General features: G+C 34.8%; 1 protein-coding gene across 5 annotated transcripts in view; it reads left to right on the top strand.

Annotated features, from left to right (window-relative positions):
- CCDC88A (coiled-coil domain containing 88A) overlaps nt 1–14,150 on the top strand; it is a 146,875-nt gene that overhangs the window by 114,481 nt on the left and 18,244 nt on the right. For all 5 annotated transcript variants that reach the window (XM_047068126.1, XM_047068127.1, XM_047068125.1 and 2 more), the window contains exons 19-25: nt 543–704; nt 2,009–2,286; nt 2,471–2,614; nt 5,738–5,924; nt 10,230–10,375; nt 13,448–13,540; nt 13,663–13,877. In XM_047068126.1, the coding sequence (XP_046924082.1) occupies nt 543–704; nt 2,009–2,286; nt 2,471–2,614; nt 5,738–5,924; nt 10,230–10,375; nt 13,448–13,540; nt 13,663–13,877 (1,225 nt within the window). The remainder of the gene's footprint in view (nt 1–542; nt 705–2,008; nt 2,287–2,470; nt 2,615–5,737; nt 5,925–10,229; nt 10,376–13,447; nt 13,541–13,662; nt 13,878–14,150) is intronic.

Here is a 14,150-nt window from a genome sequence, read left to right as displayed (position 1 = left end):
AGGATTTAACACCCCATTCTAGTTTCTTTTTTTTTTTTTTTTTTTAATTTAAATTCAAGTTAGTTAACATACAGTGTAGTCTTGGCTTCAGGAGTAGAATCCAGTGATTCATGTCTTACATATGATGCCCAGTGCTCATCCCAAAAAGTGCCCTCCTTAATGCCCATCACCCATTTAACCCATCCCCCCATCTACTCCCCTCCAGCAACCCTGGTTAGTTCTCTGTGTTTAAAAGTCTCTTATGGTTTGCCTCCCTCTCTCCATTCTAGTTTCTTATGTTAATTATTGAGAATGGAATATTTTATTTTTCTGACGCTATAAAGCAGACAGTACAGAGACACAATAGTATGGTAAGGTTTTAGTATTATCATTTTCTTTCTCTTAGATTAAATCTTTATAATTTGGAATAGTAGGGAACTGTTTAACTCTTTTAAGGTTGTTGGGATTTTTTTGGATTATAATGGTAATAGTTGTTATGAAATTGTAATAATCTGTTAAACAGAAATGTTTGTTGCTTTTTAAAATGTGTTTTCTTTATTAAGAATGCTACATTGCAAGCAGAGAAGCAAGCACTGAAAACTCAACTGAAGCAACTTGAGACACAGAACAATAATTTGCAGGCTCAGATTCTTGCACTTCAGAGGCAGACAGTGTCCTTACAGGAGCAGAATACTACTCTTCAAACGCAGAATGCGAAGCTTCAGGTTGTAATGTAATATTTGGGGATGTGCAACCAAATATTTGAATTATGCTCTTAAAATAAGGATAACTGGACATGGTAACATTGTTTCTTAGTGAGCGAATTTAATGGGAGATAAATTAATGGATGATAAAATCTATTTAGTGCTTTACCAGACTTTCATATATCAGCATTTTTTTAAATGTCAGAGCCTCTAAATATTAACTAACAAATTCATTCAATGAACATAAGTAAAATAAAGGTAATTTTATCTTTATTTAAATTACTAAAAAACTTTGTTTATATTTAAAAATTTTTATTTAAAATACTTATTTATGGGAGTGCCCAGGGCCATAGTAGAGCACAACAGGAGCCTGCACAAGGAGCCACGGGAGCTTCAGCAGCACCTGCCAGAAAGGCCCAGCATTAAACAAAATAAATAAATAAGCAAAATAAAATACTTAGTTAAAATATAATTTCATCTTTATTTTATTTATGTTTACTTTATGGCCTTTTACCTGTTTCAGCAAGTTGACTGTAATTAAGCAGAAACCTTTGCTTTAGAATATGGTTGCAACATACCATTGCTTATTTCATTTTTACAGCTTTCATATCAGTTGTTAGAAACCAACAAAGCATGAGAATTTTGTCTTCAGATTTTTCCTTGGTTCAGAGGATCAATCTTGCACTTAATGCTGCAGTGTCTTTTCAAATAGAACGATCAGGTCTGGGAAAGTGTAACTCTTTGAAACCTCTTAGGGAGCCAGAGGAAAAAATTCCATCTCCAAATCTGAAAGTTCTTTCTGTAACTCTTTTCCACATGGTAAAACACATGCTAAGTTAATGTAGACTCTTAAGAAAATTTCCAGTTGAAATGTCACAAGTAATTTTTCAGTTCTGTCAACCCTCAACTTTTAGGAAGTGATAAATTACCATTTTGGATTCTGTAGTTTTTCATGAGTGGAATACAAATTGTTTCTAATCACCTTCATTTAAAATAATTGAATCCAAAACATGTATGGTATATATCTCATAATAATTTTTAATAACATCTGCCAAAAATAAAAATTAAATTGTAGGCTTTTTCTTTGGGATACTTATAAAAACCAAACTTTCTCAGTATAATATGAAATGATCTGTTGTGATTTATATAGAGCTCCTTAAAGTCACTGTTATCTTTTATATTTTTTATGTTGCCATTAGTTATATTTTTGAATAATTTTTAACATGGGAAAATTATTTTATCTGTAATAAACACATACCACATATTTGTGTCTTCTCAAAGAGCAGGTAGCTATTTATGTCTGATAACAATATGCGTTCTTACAGGTTGAAAATTCTACCCTTAATTCCCAAAGTACTTCACTGATGAACCAGAATGCACAACTCCTAATCCAGCAGTCTTCCTTAGAAAATGAAAATGAAGCTGTAATCAAAGAGCGAGAAGACCTGAAATCTCTCTATGATTCTCTGATCAAAGATCATGAAAAGCTGGAACTTCTTCATGAACGGCAGGCTTCAGAGTATGAGTCTCTCATCGCTAAACATGGAACTCTAAAGTCTGCCCACAAAAATCTTGAAGTAGAACATAAAGACCTTGAAGATCGGTAATTTATTATCTTCTTTAGACAATATAATAAATTTTATGTTAAACAGAACTAAGATAATTTATATAGGAAATTTATCATGTTTATGTGATACTTACTAATAAATTACTCTTGTTTTCTTTGTTTCTAAAGTATTTTCTTTTTTCTAAAGAAATATTATAAACCAAATACCTTTTTTTCCCAGTTACAATCAGTTACTAAAACGGAAAGGACAATTGGAAGATTTGGAAAAAACACTGAAAGTAGAACAGGAAAAAATGCTGCTTGAAAACAAAAACCATGAGACTATAGCTGCAGAATATAAGAAACTTTGTGGTGAAAATGATAGGTAATAAATATTTATATATTTTAGTTTTATATTATTCATTACATCCAGAGTGTATACTGCCCCCTTTGCATTACCATCTGTAATTTAGAATTTTTAAAAAGTCCCCAGAACAACATGTAAATTACCCACCAAAATCATGCAGCTAGTTATAAAATGGCTTGAAAACCTTGGTCCCTTGTTTTCTCTTACTGTTTCTCTCTTGATTTATTCAACTAATTAATTTTTTAAGCCACATTATATAAAGAAATCTGTACCTTGATAGCATTTACGTGCTTTATTGCTACAGAATGTAATGAAATCTGATTCTTTATGTCTGTCTTTTTGCTAGTCTGATATCTCAGTTCTTGTCTTTCAAAGTTGCTACAAGTAAGCAGCCTCCTGTTTTCTAGCTGACTGATTTGAACTCTTATTTTTAACTGTCTTAGGCATTAATGGTTCTCATATTGCATGGGGCAATTATTGTTTAATTTGTAGCTTTGGGAAAATCAAAACTTGCCAACTGGTAATTTGCCTGCTTCATAAGGGTACATTTCAAAGGGTTTTTAGAAACCTTTGACAGTGTAAGCAGTCTGAACATTGGCACTGCACTTAGACTTAACCATAGCTGAAGTGCTAAAAGGCAGCACAAAAAAATTCAAGTGGGGGGTCATTCATTGACTATTGTCCTGTTATGAATTTAATATAATCCATTTTTTGATTTCTATTTCTTTTCCTTTACAAAAAAAATAATCCCTCTAAGTTTCTGGAGCCATTTTCATATTCATGCTCAATAGTTTTTAATTTAGTAATTGTTATAACTAGAAATAGTGTACTAGGGGATTTGAATTTCAATAAGCTCAACACCAAGCTAGAATCGAGAAGGATATTAAGGTATGTTCAGTAGAAGACTAAATTGTGACAAGTTATAGAATACCTTTAGACAGGGTCTTTAAAATTTTTTTAAAATATTATTTTATTATTTTTGAGAGAGAGAGAGAGAGACAGTGCCATTGGGGGAGGGGCAGAGAGAAGGGGGACACAGAATCCAAAGCAGCTCCAGGCTCTGAGCTGTCAGCACAGAGCCCGACGCAGGGCCCGAACCCACAAACTATGAGATCATGACCTGAGCCGAAGTTGGACGCTCAACCAACTGAGCTACCCAGGCACCCCAAGACAGGGTCTTTTTTATTACGCACATAACATTGAGGAAGGCATTTAATATCAAAGTCCCATCTTGAACCTAACCTTTTTCCACTGTTGGAATTTGCAACAAACTGGGACAGTTGGTGAGTTTGGATAGGGCTTCTAGGAATCTAATTGTATTCATTTCTGAGGAGCCTTCTGAGAAGGAGCTTAGCCTAAATGATAAGAAGAAATTGAGCATGATGATCTTGAACCAGAAGACTCTGCAGGCTTGAAAGGGAAGTGTGATTCTGAGTATTCTCTCTCAAAGCTGTTCTATCCCAGCTTTTATGCATGCATGTCTATGTTGTAAAGGAAGAAAAGGTTTTAAGCAAAACCTTGAAAGAGCTCTTTCACAAAAAAAAAAAAAAAAAAAAAAAAATTCTGAAGAACAATAGTTTGTTTATCCATTCCTCTAAATAACCTAAGTTTTAATCTTTGATAATGCCAAATCAGGAATGTTTATTATATGGACTGGTTTGTTTTGGCCTCTTTAGTATTGTGTTCACTGAATTGCATTTTGGTGTTAATGTTCTCAGCTTTAAGGGATATTGTAAAAAACTCTCTTAAAGAGCTCATTTTAGCATTTGCCAGGGAGATGGTGTTGAGGACATTGTATATTGTATCTCTTCATATCCCACCCCCATGAAGCGTCTAAGTAAATCTTTGATCTCCATAGATATTGACATATACCGTGTAGCTGATTGTGTGTCTCAGATCTGACCAGCTGTTAATAACTCATGGCATACATTCATTCATGGATTCAACTTATTTATGGAACATTTTCTGTATGTTTCTGGTCTTGCCATTTTATTTATTTATTTTTTACCAAGTCTTGATTTTTAAACACACTATTTTGTTATTTATAATTCTTGTAAGCTGACTCAATTCTTTGGGGAATGAGTTGAAGCAGATTGTTAGGTGTTTTGAACAAGTCCCATCCTGTTCTTAATGCTGTAAGATAAAGGTTGTTAAACTACAGGCAGCTAGCTCAGTGGGCCAAATCCAGGCTGCATTCTGATTTTTGTTTTTGTTTTTGTTTTCCACATTTAAAAACAAATTTTATTATATAGCTCTTCTGTTTTTTATTTTTTTACTTTAAGTTTTTATTTTAATTTGTTAGTTAACATACAGTGTTATATTAGTTTCAGTAGTACAATATAGTAATTTAACAATTCCATCCTGTTTTGATTCAGCTCCCAAACTGAAAATAGTTTTTACATTGTAAAAGGTTGCGGGGGAGCACATAGAGGAAAAGAGTTTGCTGTATGTTGCATGTGACCCACAAAGTCTAAGATATTTACTCTGGTCCTTTATAGAAAAAGTTGCTGACCTCTGCTCTTAGATGTCAGTGGACTTTGTTCTGAGGGTATAATGGAAAGAAACAGATAAGTTAGGTGTATGGTTTGATTTTTTATAAAAAATCTAAAATTTTTTTCAGAAAAAATCTCCAATTTCTCAATAAGTGGAGACTACATAAACATGGATAATTTGTCACAGCTGTGGAAATCTCAATAACTAAAATTTTGGTTTAAGTCCATTATCTGGCAACAGATTGATGGACTATCATTTCTCGTACTGCATTGATTGATTCTCTTGATCTTTCTTGAATTTTCACGTTGAATTTTAGAATTTTAAACTTCTCTATGAGATCTAAACAGGATTGGTTATTTTCTCTTTTGTCCTTTAATCTAAATATTTTCTTATTAGTACTTCACATTTTAATGATAAAATTATAAGTGTCTTCTTAAACATTTAAATGCTGGAAGATTCAAAAGAAGAGAGTTTGAATTTTTTAATCTAGTTTTACAGAATAGAAGCTGATTTTTTAAGAGTTTAGTCACTGGCAAGAGTCTTACATTCTTTAAGTATGTCTGTGATCCACAGCATTTTCACACTGTGTAAATTACAATGAAAGCTATTAAGGATTCTAATTCTATTTCTGTCATGATTTCTAAATAGGTTGAATCATACATATAATCAGCTTGTAAAAGAAACTGAAGTTTTACAAACTGACCATAAAAACTTGAAAAGTCTTCTAAATAATTCCAAACTGGAACAAACCAGATTAGAAGCTGAATTTTCAAAGTTAAAGGAACAATACCAGCAGTTGGACATCACATCCACCAAGCTCAATAACCAGTGTGAGGTGAGCTTTACCAAGTTTTTTTCATTTTGGGAGTCAAGACATGCCTAAAAATAAACAATCATATTAAAATGATGATAGCAGTATATATTTTGTGGGGTATTTCTAAAAGAAGTGATCAGGGATAATTGAAATTCACAACTAATTCAGAAAAACTTCTGTTATTATTAGTATCAACATTGTTTACTATTAGTTTAAACTGACATGTCCAGATACTTTGAAAATGTAAAACTGTGCCCTTGTTTAATGAAAAAAATGTTTACTTACCACCTAGCATGTACTAGGAAACCAAAAAGGTAAAAATCTCTCCCTTTGTGGAGCTTATTCTGGTGGAAGGAAATAGACAAACACAAGTAAGTGAAATACATAGTGTTTCAGTGTTTTGTAACATGGCTATATAGCACTTTACCCCAAAACTTGGTGGTAAAACAATCATTTATTAGGCTCACCGATCTGTGGATCAGAATTTGGACAGGGATAGCGGGACCAGTTTATCTCTGCTTCACTTGCCACTGGGCCCCTAGCCTGAAGATTGAAAGGTGAATGCATGTTTGATAGTTGATGCTGGCCATCAGCTGGAGGCATCAGTTTTCTCTCTACGTAGTGTCTCTGAGGACTGGTTGGGGCTTTCTCACAACATGGTGAGAACAAGACAGAAGCCATCTTTGCTTTGATGATCAAATCTCAGAAGTCATGCAGCATCATTTCCCCTGCATTCTATTCACTGAGGCAGTCAAAATTCCATTCAGATTTAAGGGAAAGAGAAAATAGACTCAGCCTCTTGGTGGAGAATGTCAAGGTTCTACAAGAGCATATGGACTGGAAATACTGCTCTACCTATTTTGAAAATTAGTCTGCAACATATGATATGTTACAAGGTAGATAAGTTATGTGCAAGTAAAAATGAAGTAGGGTAAAAGGGGATATGGAGGACTTCCAAGGTGGATGAAGGAGTATAGATTGAGATTTCAACAGGCATCCTTGAACAAAGATAACTTTATTCAGAGTAAAACACCAGAGCCATTTGAGCATTTTGAACAGAAATGACATTGGCCTTATGTATACAGTTGTGTTCTTAACATAATTCCATGCCTCTCTTTTTTGTTTAGGTTTTATTTATTTTTCTTGAAGTTTATTTATTTATTTTGAGAAAGAGAGAGTGTGTGTGTGCACACAGAGAAGGAGGGAGAGAGAGAATCCCAACCAGACTCTATAGACTGTCAGTGCGGAGCCCAGTTTTGGACTCAAACTCACGAACTGTGAGATCATGATCTGAACCAAAATCAAGAGTTGGACACTTAACCAACTGAGCCACCCAGACATCCCCATGCCTCTCTTTGTGATGGTTTGATAAAGCAATAAAAGTTTTAAAATATAAAAGGATACTGAAAGCCTTAAATAATCCTTAAATTTTATTAGTTGGTCCCCAAATCATTGACGTTTGAATATAGCTTAACACCTGAATTTCATGGCACTTTTAAGAAACAAGCACTTAAGCTAGTCTTTAAAGGAAAATAGGAATAGATTTTCAGAAAATAGTACTTACAAGTTTTTTGTCTGAAATGATAAACCAATAGAAAGAAAAATTAGTTTAATAAAAATCATACACATTTAATTATCCAACAAGGCTCAGAAAGTACAGAAAATTCATTCTGCCTGTGATTTATAAAAGTCTAAATAAAATATATATGGAGCGATGGACTTACAGAATGAGGAATAGGGCAAATCAACTCCCTAAGAAACAATAAAATTGGGCAGAATTGTCAAAAACAACCAATACAGGACTCTGGACCTCAAGGAAAGATGTTCAACAAATTGAGAAGCATTTATTCAAGAAAAGCTACTCAACTTTGGATAGGAACTCTGGTTGTCTGAGGCATTTTATCTTGTGATTTCTCCCATTCCCCTCCCCCCTTTCCCAGTTCCAACACCTGGTAGTTTAGGTGAGGGGCATACTGTGAAAACCATCAACTTTGCTACCAGAGCAGATTGATTTGATTTGAGCAGAGCACAAAAAAGTCCCCATCCCCGGGGCGCCTGGGTGGCGCAGTCGGTTAAGCGTCCGACTTCAGCCAGGTCACGATCTCACGGTCCGGGAGTTCGAGCCCCGCGTCAGGCTCTGGGCTGATGGCTCGGAGCCTGGAGCCTGTTTCCGATTCTGTGTCTCCCTCTCTCTCTGCCCCTCCCCCGTTCATGCTCGGTCTCTCTCTGTCCCAAAAATAAATAAACGTTGAAAAAAAAAAAATTAAAAAAAAAAAAAGTCCCCATCCCCAAGAGAGTTGTCAAAGGTCAACTTTCAGATGACCTGAGGTTGGAATATTGGTTGAGGCAAGTAATAGATTGGCAAATTAGTCAAAAATTTCACTAGGAGAATCAAGGAATGAGATATTCAGCCACAGTGAATCTTGATCAAGTTCCACATGACACTGGTGGTCCAAAAAGCTATCCAGGAGAGACCAGACAGGGCCCTAGCGAACTACTTATCTCTGGCTGATTGTCCCAACCCAGTCAAATGTTAACCCTTGACTATGGGTTAAGTCATATAATAACATTATTTAGAGGGAGAAAATCAATCCATAGTGTTAGAGGCCAGGATAGCAATTAATCTTTGTGGGAAGGGATGGTGATTGGAAGGGAGCACAAGGTGTTTCTGGAATACGGTTAACGAGCTGTTTCTTGATCAGTGTGCTGGTTCCTTCCACACATGTGTTCACTTTGCTCTAATTCACTGAGCTATATCTACTTAAAATTTCTTCCCTTTTCTATATATATGCTTTATCAGTTGTCTATTGACACAGTAATTAATGCTGTATAACAACATAGAACCTTTGGTAATGGACAATAAATACTTATTTTTGCTCATGATCTGTGGATTGGCTGAGCAGATGTCCTGATAGCATGTATTGATGTGTGGACCAAGATCATTTGATCTTAGTAGAGGTTGCTCCTATATCTGCATTTAACTGGTACATTCTTTGAGAGTGGGCTGGCTGGCCTAAGGTAGCCCTAGCTGGCATAACTCTTCTCTGTGCCACGTTGTCTCTCATCCTCCAGCAGAATTCCAAGTGGAAGCACAGAAGGCTCTTGAGGCCTAGGCTTGGAGCTTCCATCACTACCACTTACTTTTCATGGACAAAGACTTTCCAAATTCAAAAAGACAGAAAATAAGTTCCACTTCTTGATGGTAAAAGTACGAAGTCACAGCACAAGAAGGTGTAGGTACAGGGAGGAGAATAACTGCATTCAATCTTGCAACGAATCTACCACATGTTGTATTTCAATTTAACAATATATTGATAAAACAAATACAGCACAATATTAATAGCAGTTAGATCTAAATGCCTGTTTATGGATATTCATAGTATTATACTATCTGCTTTTCTGTATCTTATAAGAGTTTTCAAAATGTTTCTTTTCCTTCCCCACCCCCGCCCACTCCCCCACAGGAGGGCTTGTTGTTGGCTTTTTTTTTTTTTTTTTTTTTTTTAAACTACAGATCTCTGGGCTCTACTCCAGACCAGCTGAATTTGAATGCTAGGACCCAGAAATCCACATTTTTAAATAAACTCTACAAGTGATGTTAAAGTTTGAAGGTCACTACTTTGGGCTTTCTGACTTCTATGGGAACCTCTAGCCTCACTAAGGCATATTTCTAATTTCTTCTAGCTACAAAGAAGCAGCCCAGTGCTGCTGGCAGCCCAACTACCAATAGGATCAGCCTAGTAACACCAGCCATTGACACGACTACCTGAGTCCCTTTGATCAAGCTATAAAGACTATACACTTTTAAGATTCCTAAAAAACAGTGGTTGAGGAAAGAATGAGGTATATTAAGTACCTACTTTGTGTTATAGGTATGACAAAAGATACTTTACATATATTATTTAATCCTTGCAACAGTCTGGTGTGGGAGTTATTATCATTTTATAGATAAGGTCATTAAAGCCCAGAGAATTAATTAACTTGTCCAGTGTTTCATAGCTCCTTAAATAGAAGGCCAGGTAGCTTTTGGACTAGAAGTTAAACGGTTTGAAGAAAGCAGGTGTTTGTGAAACTAGATAATTTATTGTATGTTAAACCCACTATTTGTAAGAATTTTTAAAAATGTGTGCACAGCACATAACTCAGTATTTTGGCTGTCATTATAACTAAAATAATCACTCATGTTCTGATCAAAGTGCAACCATCTAATTATTCAAGTAGCAGAAGACTGCAATCTTTGTGAAGCCCTTTATATTTTTCAGATGTTTCAGCTGATTTCTGTTAAATGTAAATGTTGATTTTTTAAAAATGTTTGTGTTTAAACAGTTGCTAAGCCAACTTAAAGGAAATTTAGAAGAAGAAAATCGACATCTACTAGATCAAATTCAGACATTAATGCTACAGAACAGAACACTATTGGAGCAAAATATGGAAAGCAAAGATCTCTTTCATGTTGAACAAAGACAATACATGTAGGTACCAAATTTTAAGATATTGCTCATCATTTTATCATTGCCATATGGTGACAGAGATAGTCACCGTACTGTCACAGTCACTGCTACTGTTTTTAATTTTCGACATTATTATTTCTACTTAAATTTTTTTGAATGCTTATGTTCCAGGCACTCTGCTAGTAACCAGAAATGCTAATATGAAAACACATAGGTCCTACTCCTAAGAAACTAGTAACATAAAGCAAGAAATACAAATAATTGCTGTAATGGAAGTATGTATATGAGGCCATATAAATATAGCAAATATAGGGGGAAGGAGTAACTTAGTCTGAAAGAGGCAAGGTGGACTTTCCAAAGATGATTACTTGAGCTAAGATTTAAAGGGTCATGGGAGTTTGCCTGAGGAGACATACCAGGCCAGAGAGCACAAATGAAGTAACATGGAGGTGTATTGAAGGGGTGTTATGGTATGATATAGAACCTAAAAATTAATAGTTCCTCCTGGAGCAAAATTGAGGAATAAGGAGCAATAGAGAAGTGGCTAAAAACTTAGTAACCATTTCACAAAGGCTTTTCTGTGCCATACAAAGGAGATGCTGAAAAAAATCGAGCCGGGGAGTAAAATGATTAGATTTGTGTTTTTTTTAAAAGGCACTGATGACATTTTAGAGTACGGATTGGAGGTTCTGAGAATAGAGAGACAAGGAGTAAGTTTTTTAGAAAGACTGTTGCAATAATCTAGTGAAACATAATTCATAAGCAGTGGTAGTTGAGATCAAATATGAGTTGTAAGAGAGAGATTGGCAAGGCTTCATATTGGTGAGTTATGTTTCCATTAAGTAGAGGGATCTGCTAAATCAGGGATTTGGGCCTGAGCAGCTCAGTGGATGATCTTTGTATTACACCAAGATTCAGCTTTACTAAATTCTTCTCTCCCCCGTTCCCTCCCTGAATGTAAAACACTACAGTATAATAGAAATAGCACAGATGATGAAATGAGGCATCTCCTAATCTATTAGATGGTGAGCTGGGGCACATATGAAACCAGGATATATCAGACATTTTTTGAAGCATCAGTTTTCTTATAAAATTTGAGGCAGGGAACATGATCTTTATATTAACACATGTTTATGGAGCAAAAGGCAGAGTTTGCATGAGCTCTTAAGATAAATGCAAAACTTCAAAGAAATGTCTAAGTCTGTAGTCTAAAGGACTACACCTTTAATCATTTCAGGGGTATGTATGCTTTTACTCTCTGCCATAGAGGTCTTTTAGCTTAAGAAGTAGTAACTGTATGTAAAGCTCTTGACATTTGAGTTTTTTGAGGCATTTTCCAAAATTTTATCATCTTAATATTCTGGCCCTCGATGAATAACCCATTTCCAAAGTTTCAGTAATTGTTGACTGACAAAAAACATTAATATCTATTCTGACTTTTTGAATTTATTTTTTTAATGTTTATTTATTTATTTTTGGAGAGTGCGGGGTGGGGGGGTGCAGGGAGAATCCCAAGCAGGCTCTACACTGTCAGCACAGAGCCCAAAGTAGGGCTTGCTCCCATGAACCATGAGAGCATGACCTGAGCTAGAATTGAGTCAGATGCATAACTGACTGAGCCATCCAGGCACCCCCTGACTTTTTTAATTTAAATTAAAAATATTCATATTCTATGTCAGTTTTAGCTAAATGCCTCTGTCACATGGTCCTAGAAGAAGTGACAGTGAACAGGTAGTACTTGGAAGTTCCTGACAATATTTCAACAGATAAAAAGAGAAAACAATTGGGAGGTATAGACCATCTGCTGTTGTGCTGTGCTATAATTGTTGGTGATGCCTTTTCACAAAGCATCTTCAAACAATTCTTTCAGATCCGGATCCATTCATTCTGGTTCCTAATTCAGCCTGACAGCTCAACTATACTGACTACTTCATTAGCCTCCTGGTTGCTTTCTTTACCCGGATCCTTTTTGATAAGTTCTTTTTCATTAGGGAGTTAAGGGTACCTGAGGCAAAGATTTCATAATGTCACTTTGTAATGAAACCTTCAGTGCTTCTGATTTCCTGTTGAGCAAAATCTAAACCTGAAAATCCCTCACTGCTTCCCCTCAACTAAATTGCTTAATTTAGCATTCTTATCTTTTCAGTCTTTCTAATATGGGCATTTTCTCCACAAGACTTTCTTTGGTCATCCAAGATAGAAATATTTTGCCTTTGTAAGTTCTTCATACTTAGACAGAGCTTTTCTTTTGGTACCACTACTGACTTGGATTGTAATAGTCATTTATGTGTTTATGTTCTCTCTCCTACTGTATTATAAGCAGAGTTGAGCTGTTTGTTATTTGTCTTTATATGGCCTCTGTGTCTTCCTCATTGTAAATTATCACTAAATGTTTTTGAGTAAACAGCATCACTGTGGCATCACACTTTTTTTTAGAAAGATCATTTTACTTTGGTCTTTGATGTTTCCCTATATAATATATACTACCAAGAACATAAATGACACTAAGATGTGGTGAAACTAGTGTAATTCATGTATTGCTAGAGGCAGAAAATAGTTCTTTAGACATAAATTAAGCCTAAATAATTCTGCCATAAGGAAAAAAGTCTGTTTTCATGAAGATGTGATTACGAGATCACTTATCATATCTACAGTTGTAAGCAAACCATTGAAAAGGTTTTTACTTACATAAATTATACTAAATCACCAACAGTGATGTGAGATACTAAAGATCCAAGAATAAGAGAATAGTCACTATTGATATGGTGTTGCTTGATAGCTGTTAAAAGATGTTGAGAGAATTCCTTTGTCAGGATGAGAATGTAATAAGGAAATTTTTCTTCAAACAAGTAAGTTGTATTAAAGAATTGAATTCTATATCCTTTTATTAAGTAAGTTTGAAAATATAAAGAAAAGGAGAAACTTGGAAAAAATCCCATTGTGAATACCTAATAAATTCTTAGTTGTCGACTATGGCATCTGTATTTGTTTATGTTTTGGAGAGAAATTAGATTCTAGTCACAAAATAATTTAATATTCATAACTGTACAAAATAATGGTGCATGTCCTAAAATGCAGTTTTTATTTTTATAGCGATAAGTTAAATGAATTAAGACGACAAAAGGAGAAATTAGAAGAGAAAATAATGGATCAATACAAATTTTATGACCCATCTCCCCCTAGAAGGTACTGTTAACCAAGTTTTACTCATTTTTATTTTGGAAAAAAAAAGTTAAGACTTCTAATTTTGTGAAGAATTTATATGTTGAATTTTAGACTCATAAGAGCTTTTTAAATTATTCTATTAGGAGAGGCAACTGGATTACTCTAAAAATGAGAAAATTGATAAAATCTAAGAAAGATATTAATCGGGAACGTCAGAAATCTCTTACATTAACACCTACCCGCTCAGACTCCAGTGAAGGATTTCTTCAACTCCCCCATCAAGATAGTCAAGATAGTTCTTCAGTAGGCTCAAATTCTTTAGAAGATGGCCAAACTTTGGGGACCAAGAAAAGCAGCAGTGAGTGCTTAAACTCTTTAAAGATTTGTGATCTCTAGTATTGCTTTAGAATCCTTTCAAAAAGATTTCTTTAACTTGTAACTTCCATAGTCCTTTGGGGTAATAGTCTGATGAATGCATTTCTTTTTTAACTCTATATGATTATAAAATTCACTAAATACTGCAATACTGCATAACCACATGATTTTATATATTATGTGTTTAGAGATACACCAAACGCAGAATTACCATCATTTAGCCAGGAAGGTAAAACAAGTGTTGAAAGAACATTGA

The sequence above is a fragment of the Lynx rufus genome, unplaced genomic scaffold (assembly GCF_022079265.1).
Source record: "Lynx rufus isolate CCGP_SWC_20201006 ecotype Redwood Valley unplaced genomic scaffold, mLynRuf1.p SCAF_8, whole genome shotgun sequence".
Taxonomy (NCBI): Eukaryota; Metazoa; Chordata; class Mammalia; order Carnivora; family Felidae; genus Lynx; species Lynx rufus.
The sequence above is the reverse complement of the archived record's forward strand: the minus strand, read 5'-3'. Positions and strand labels throughout refer to the sequence as shown.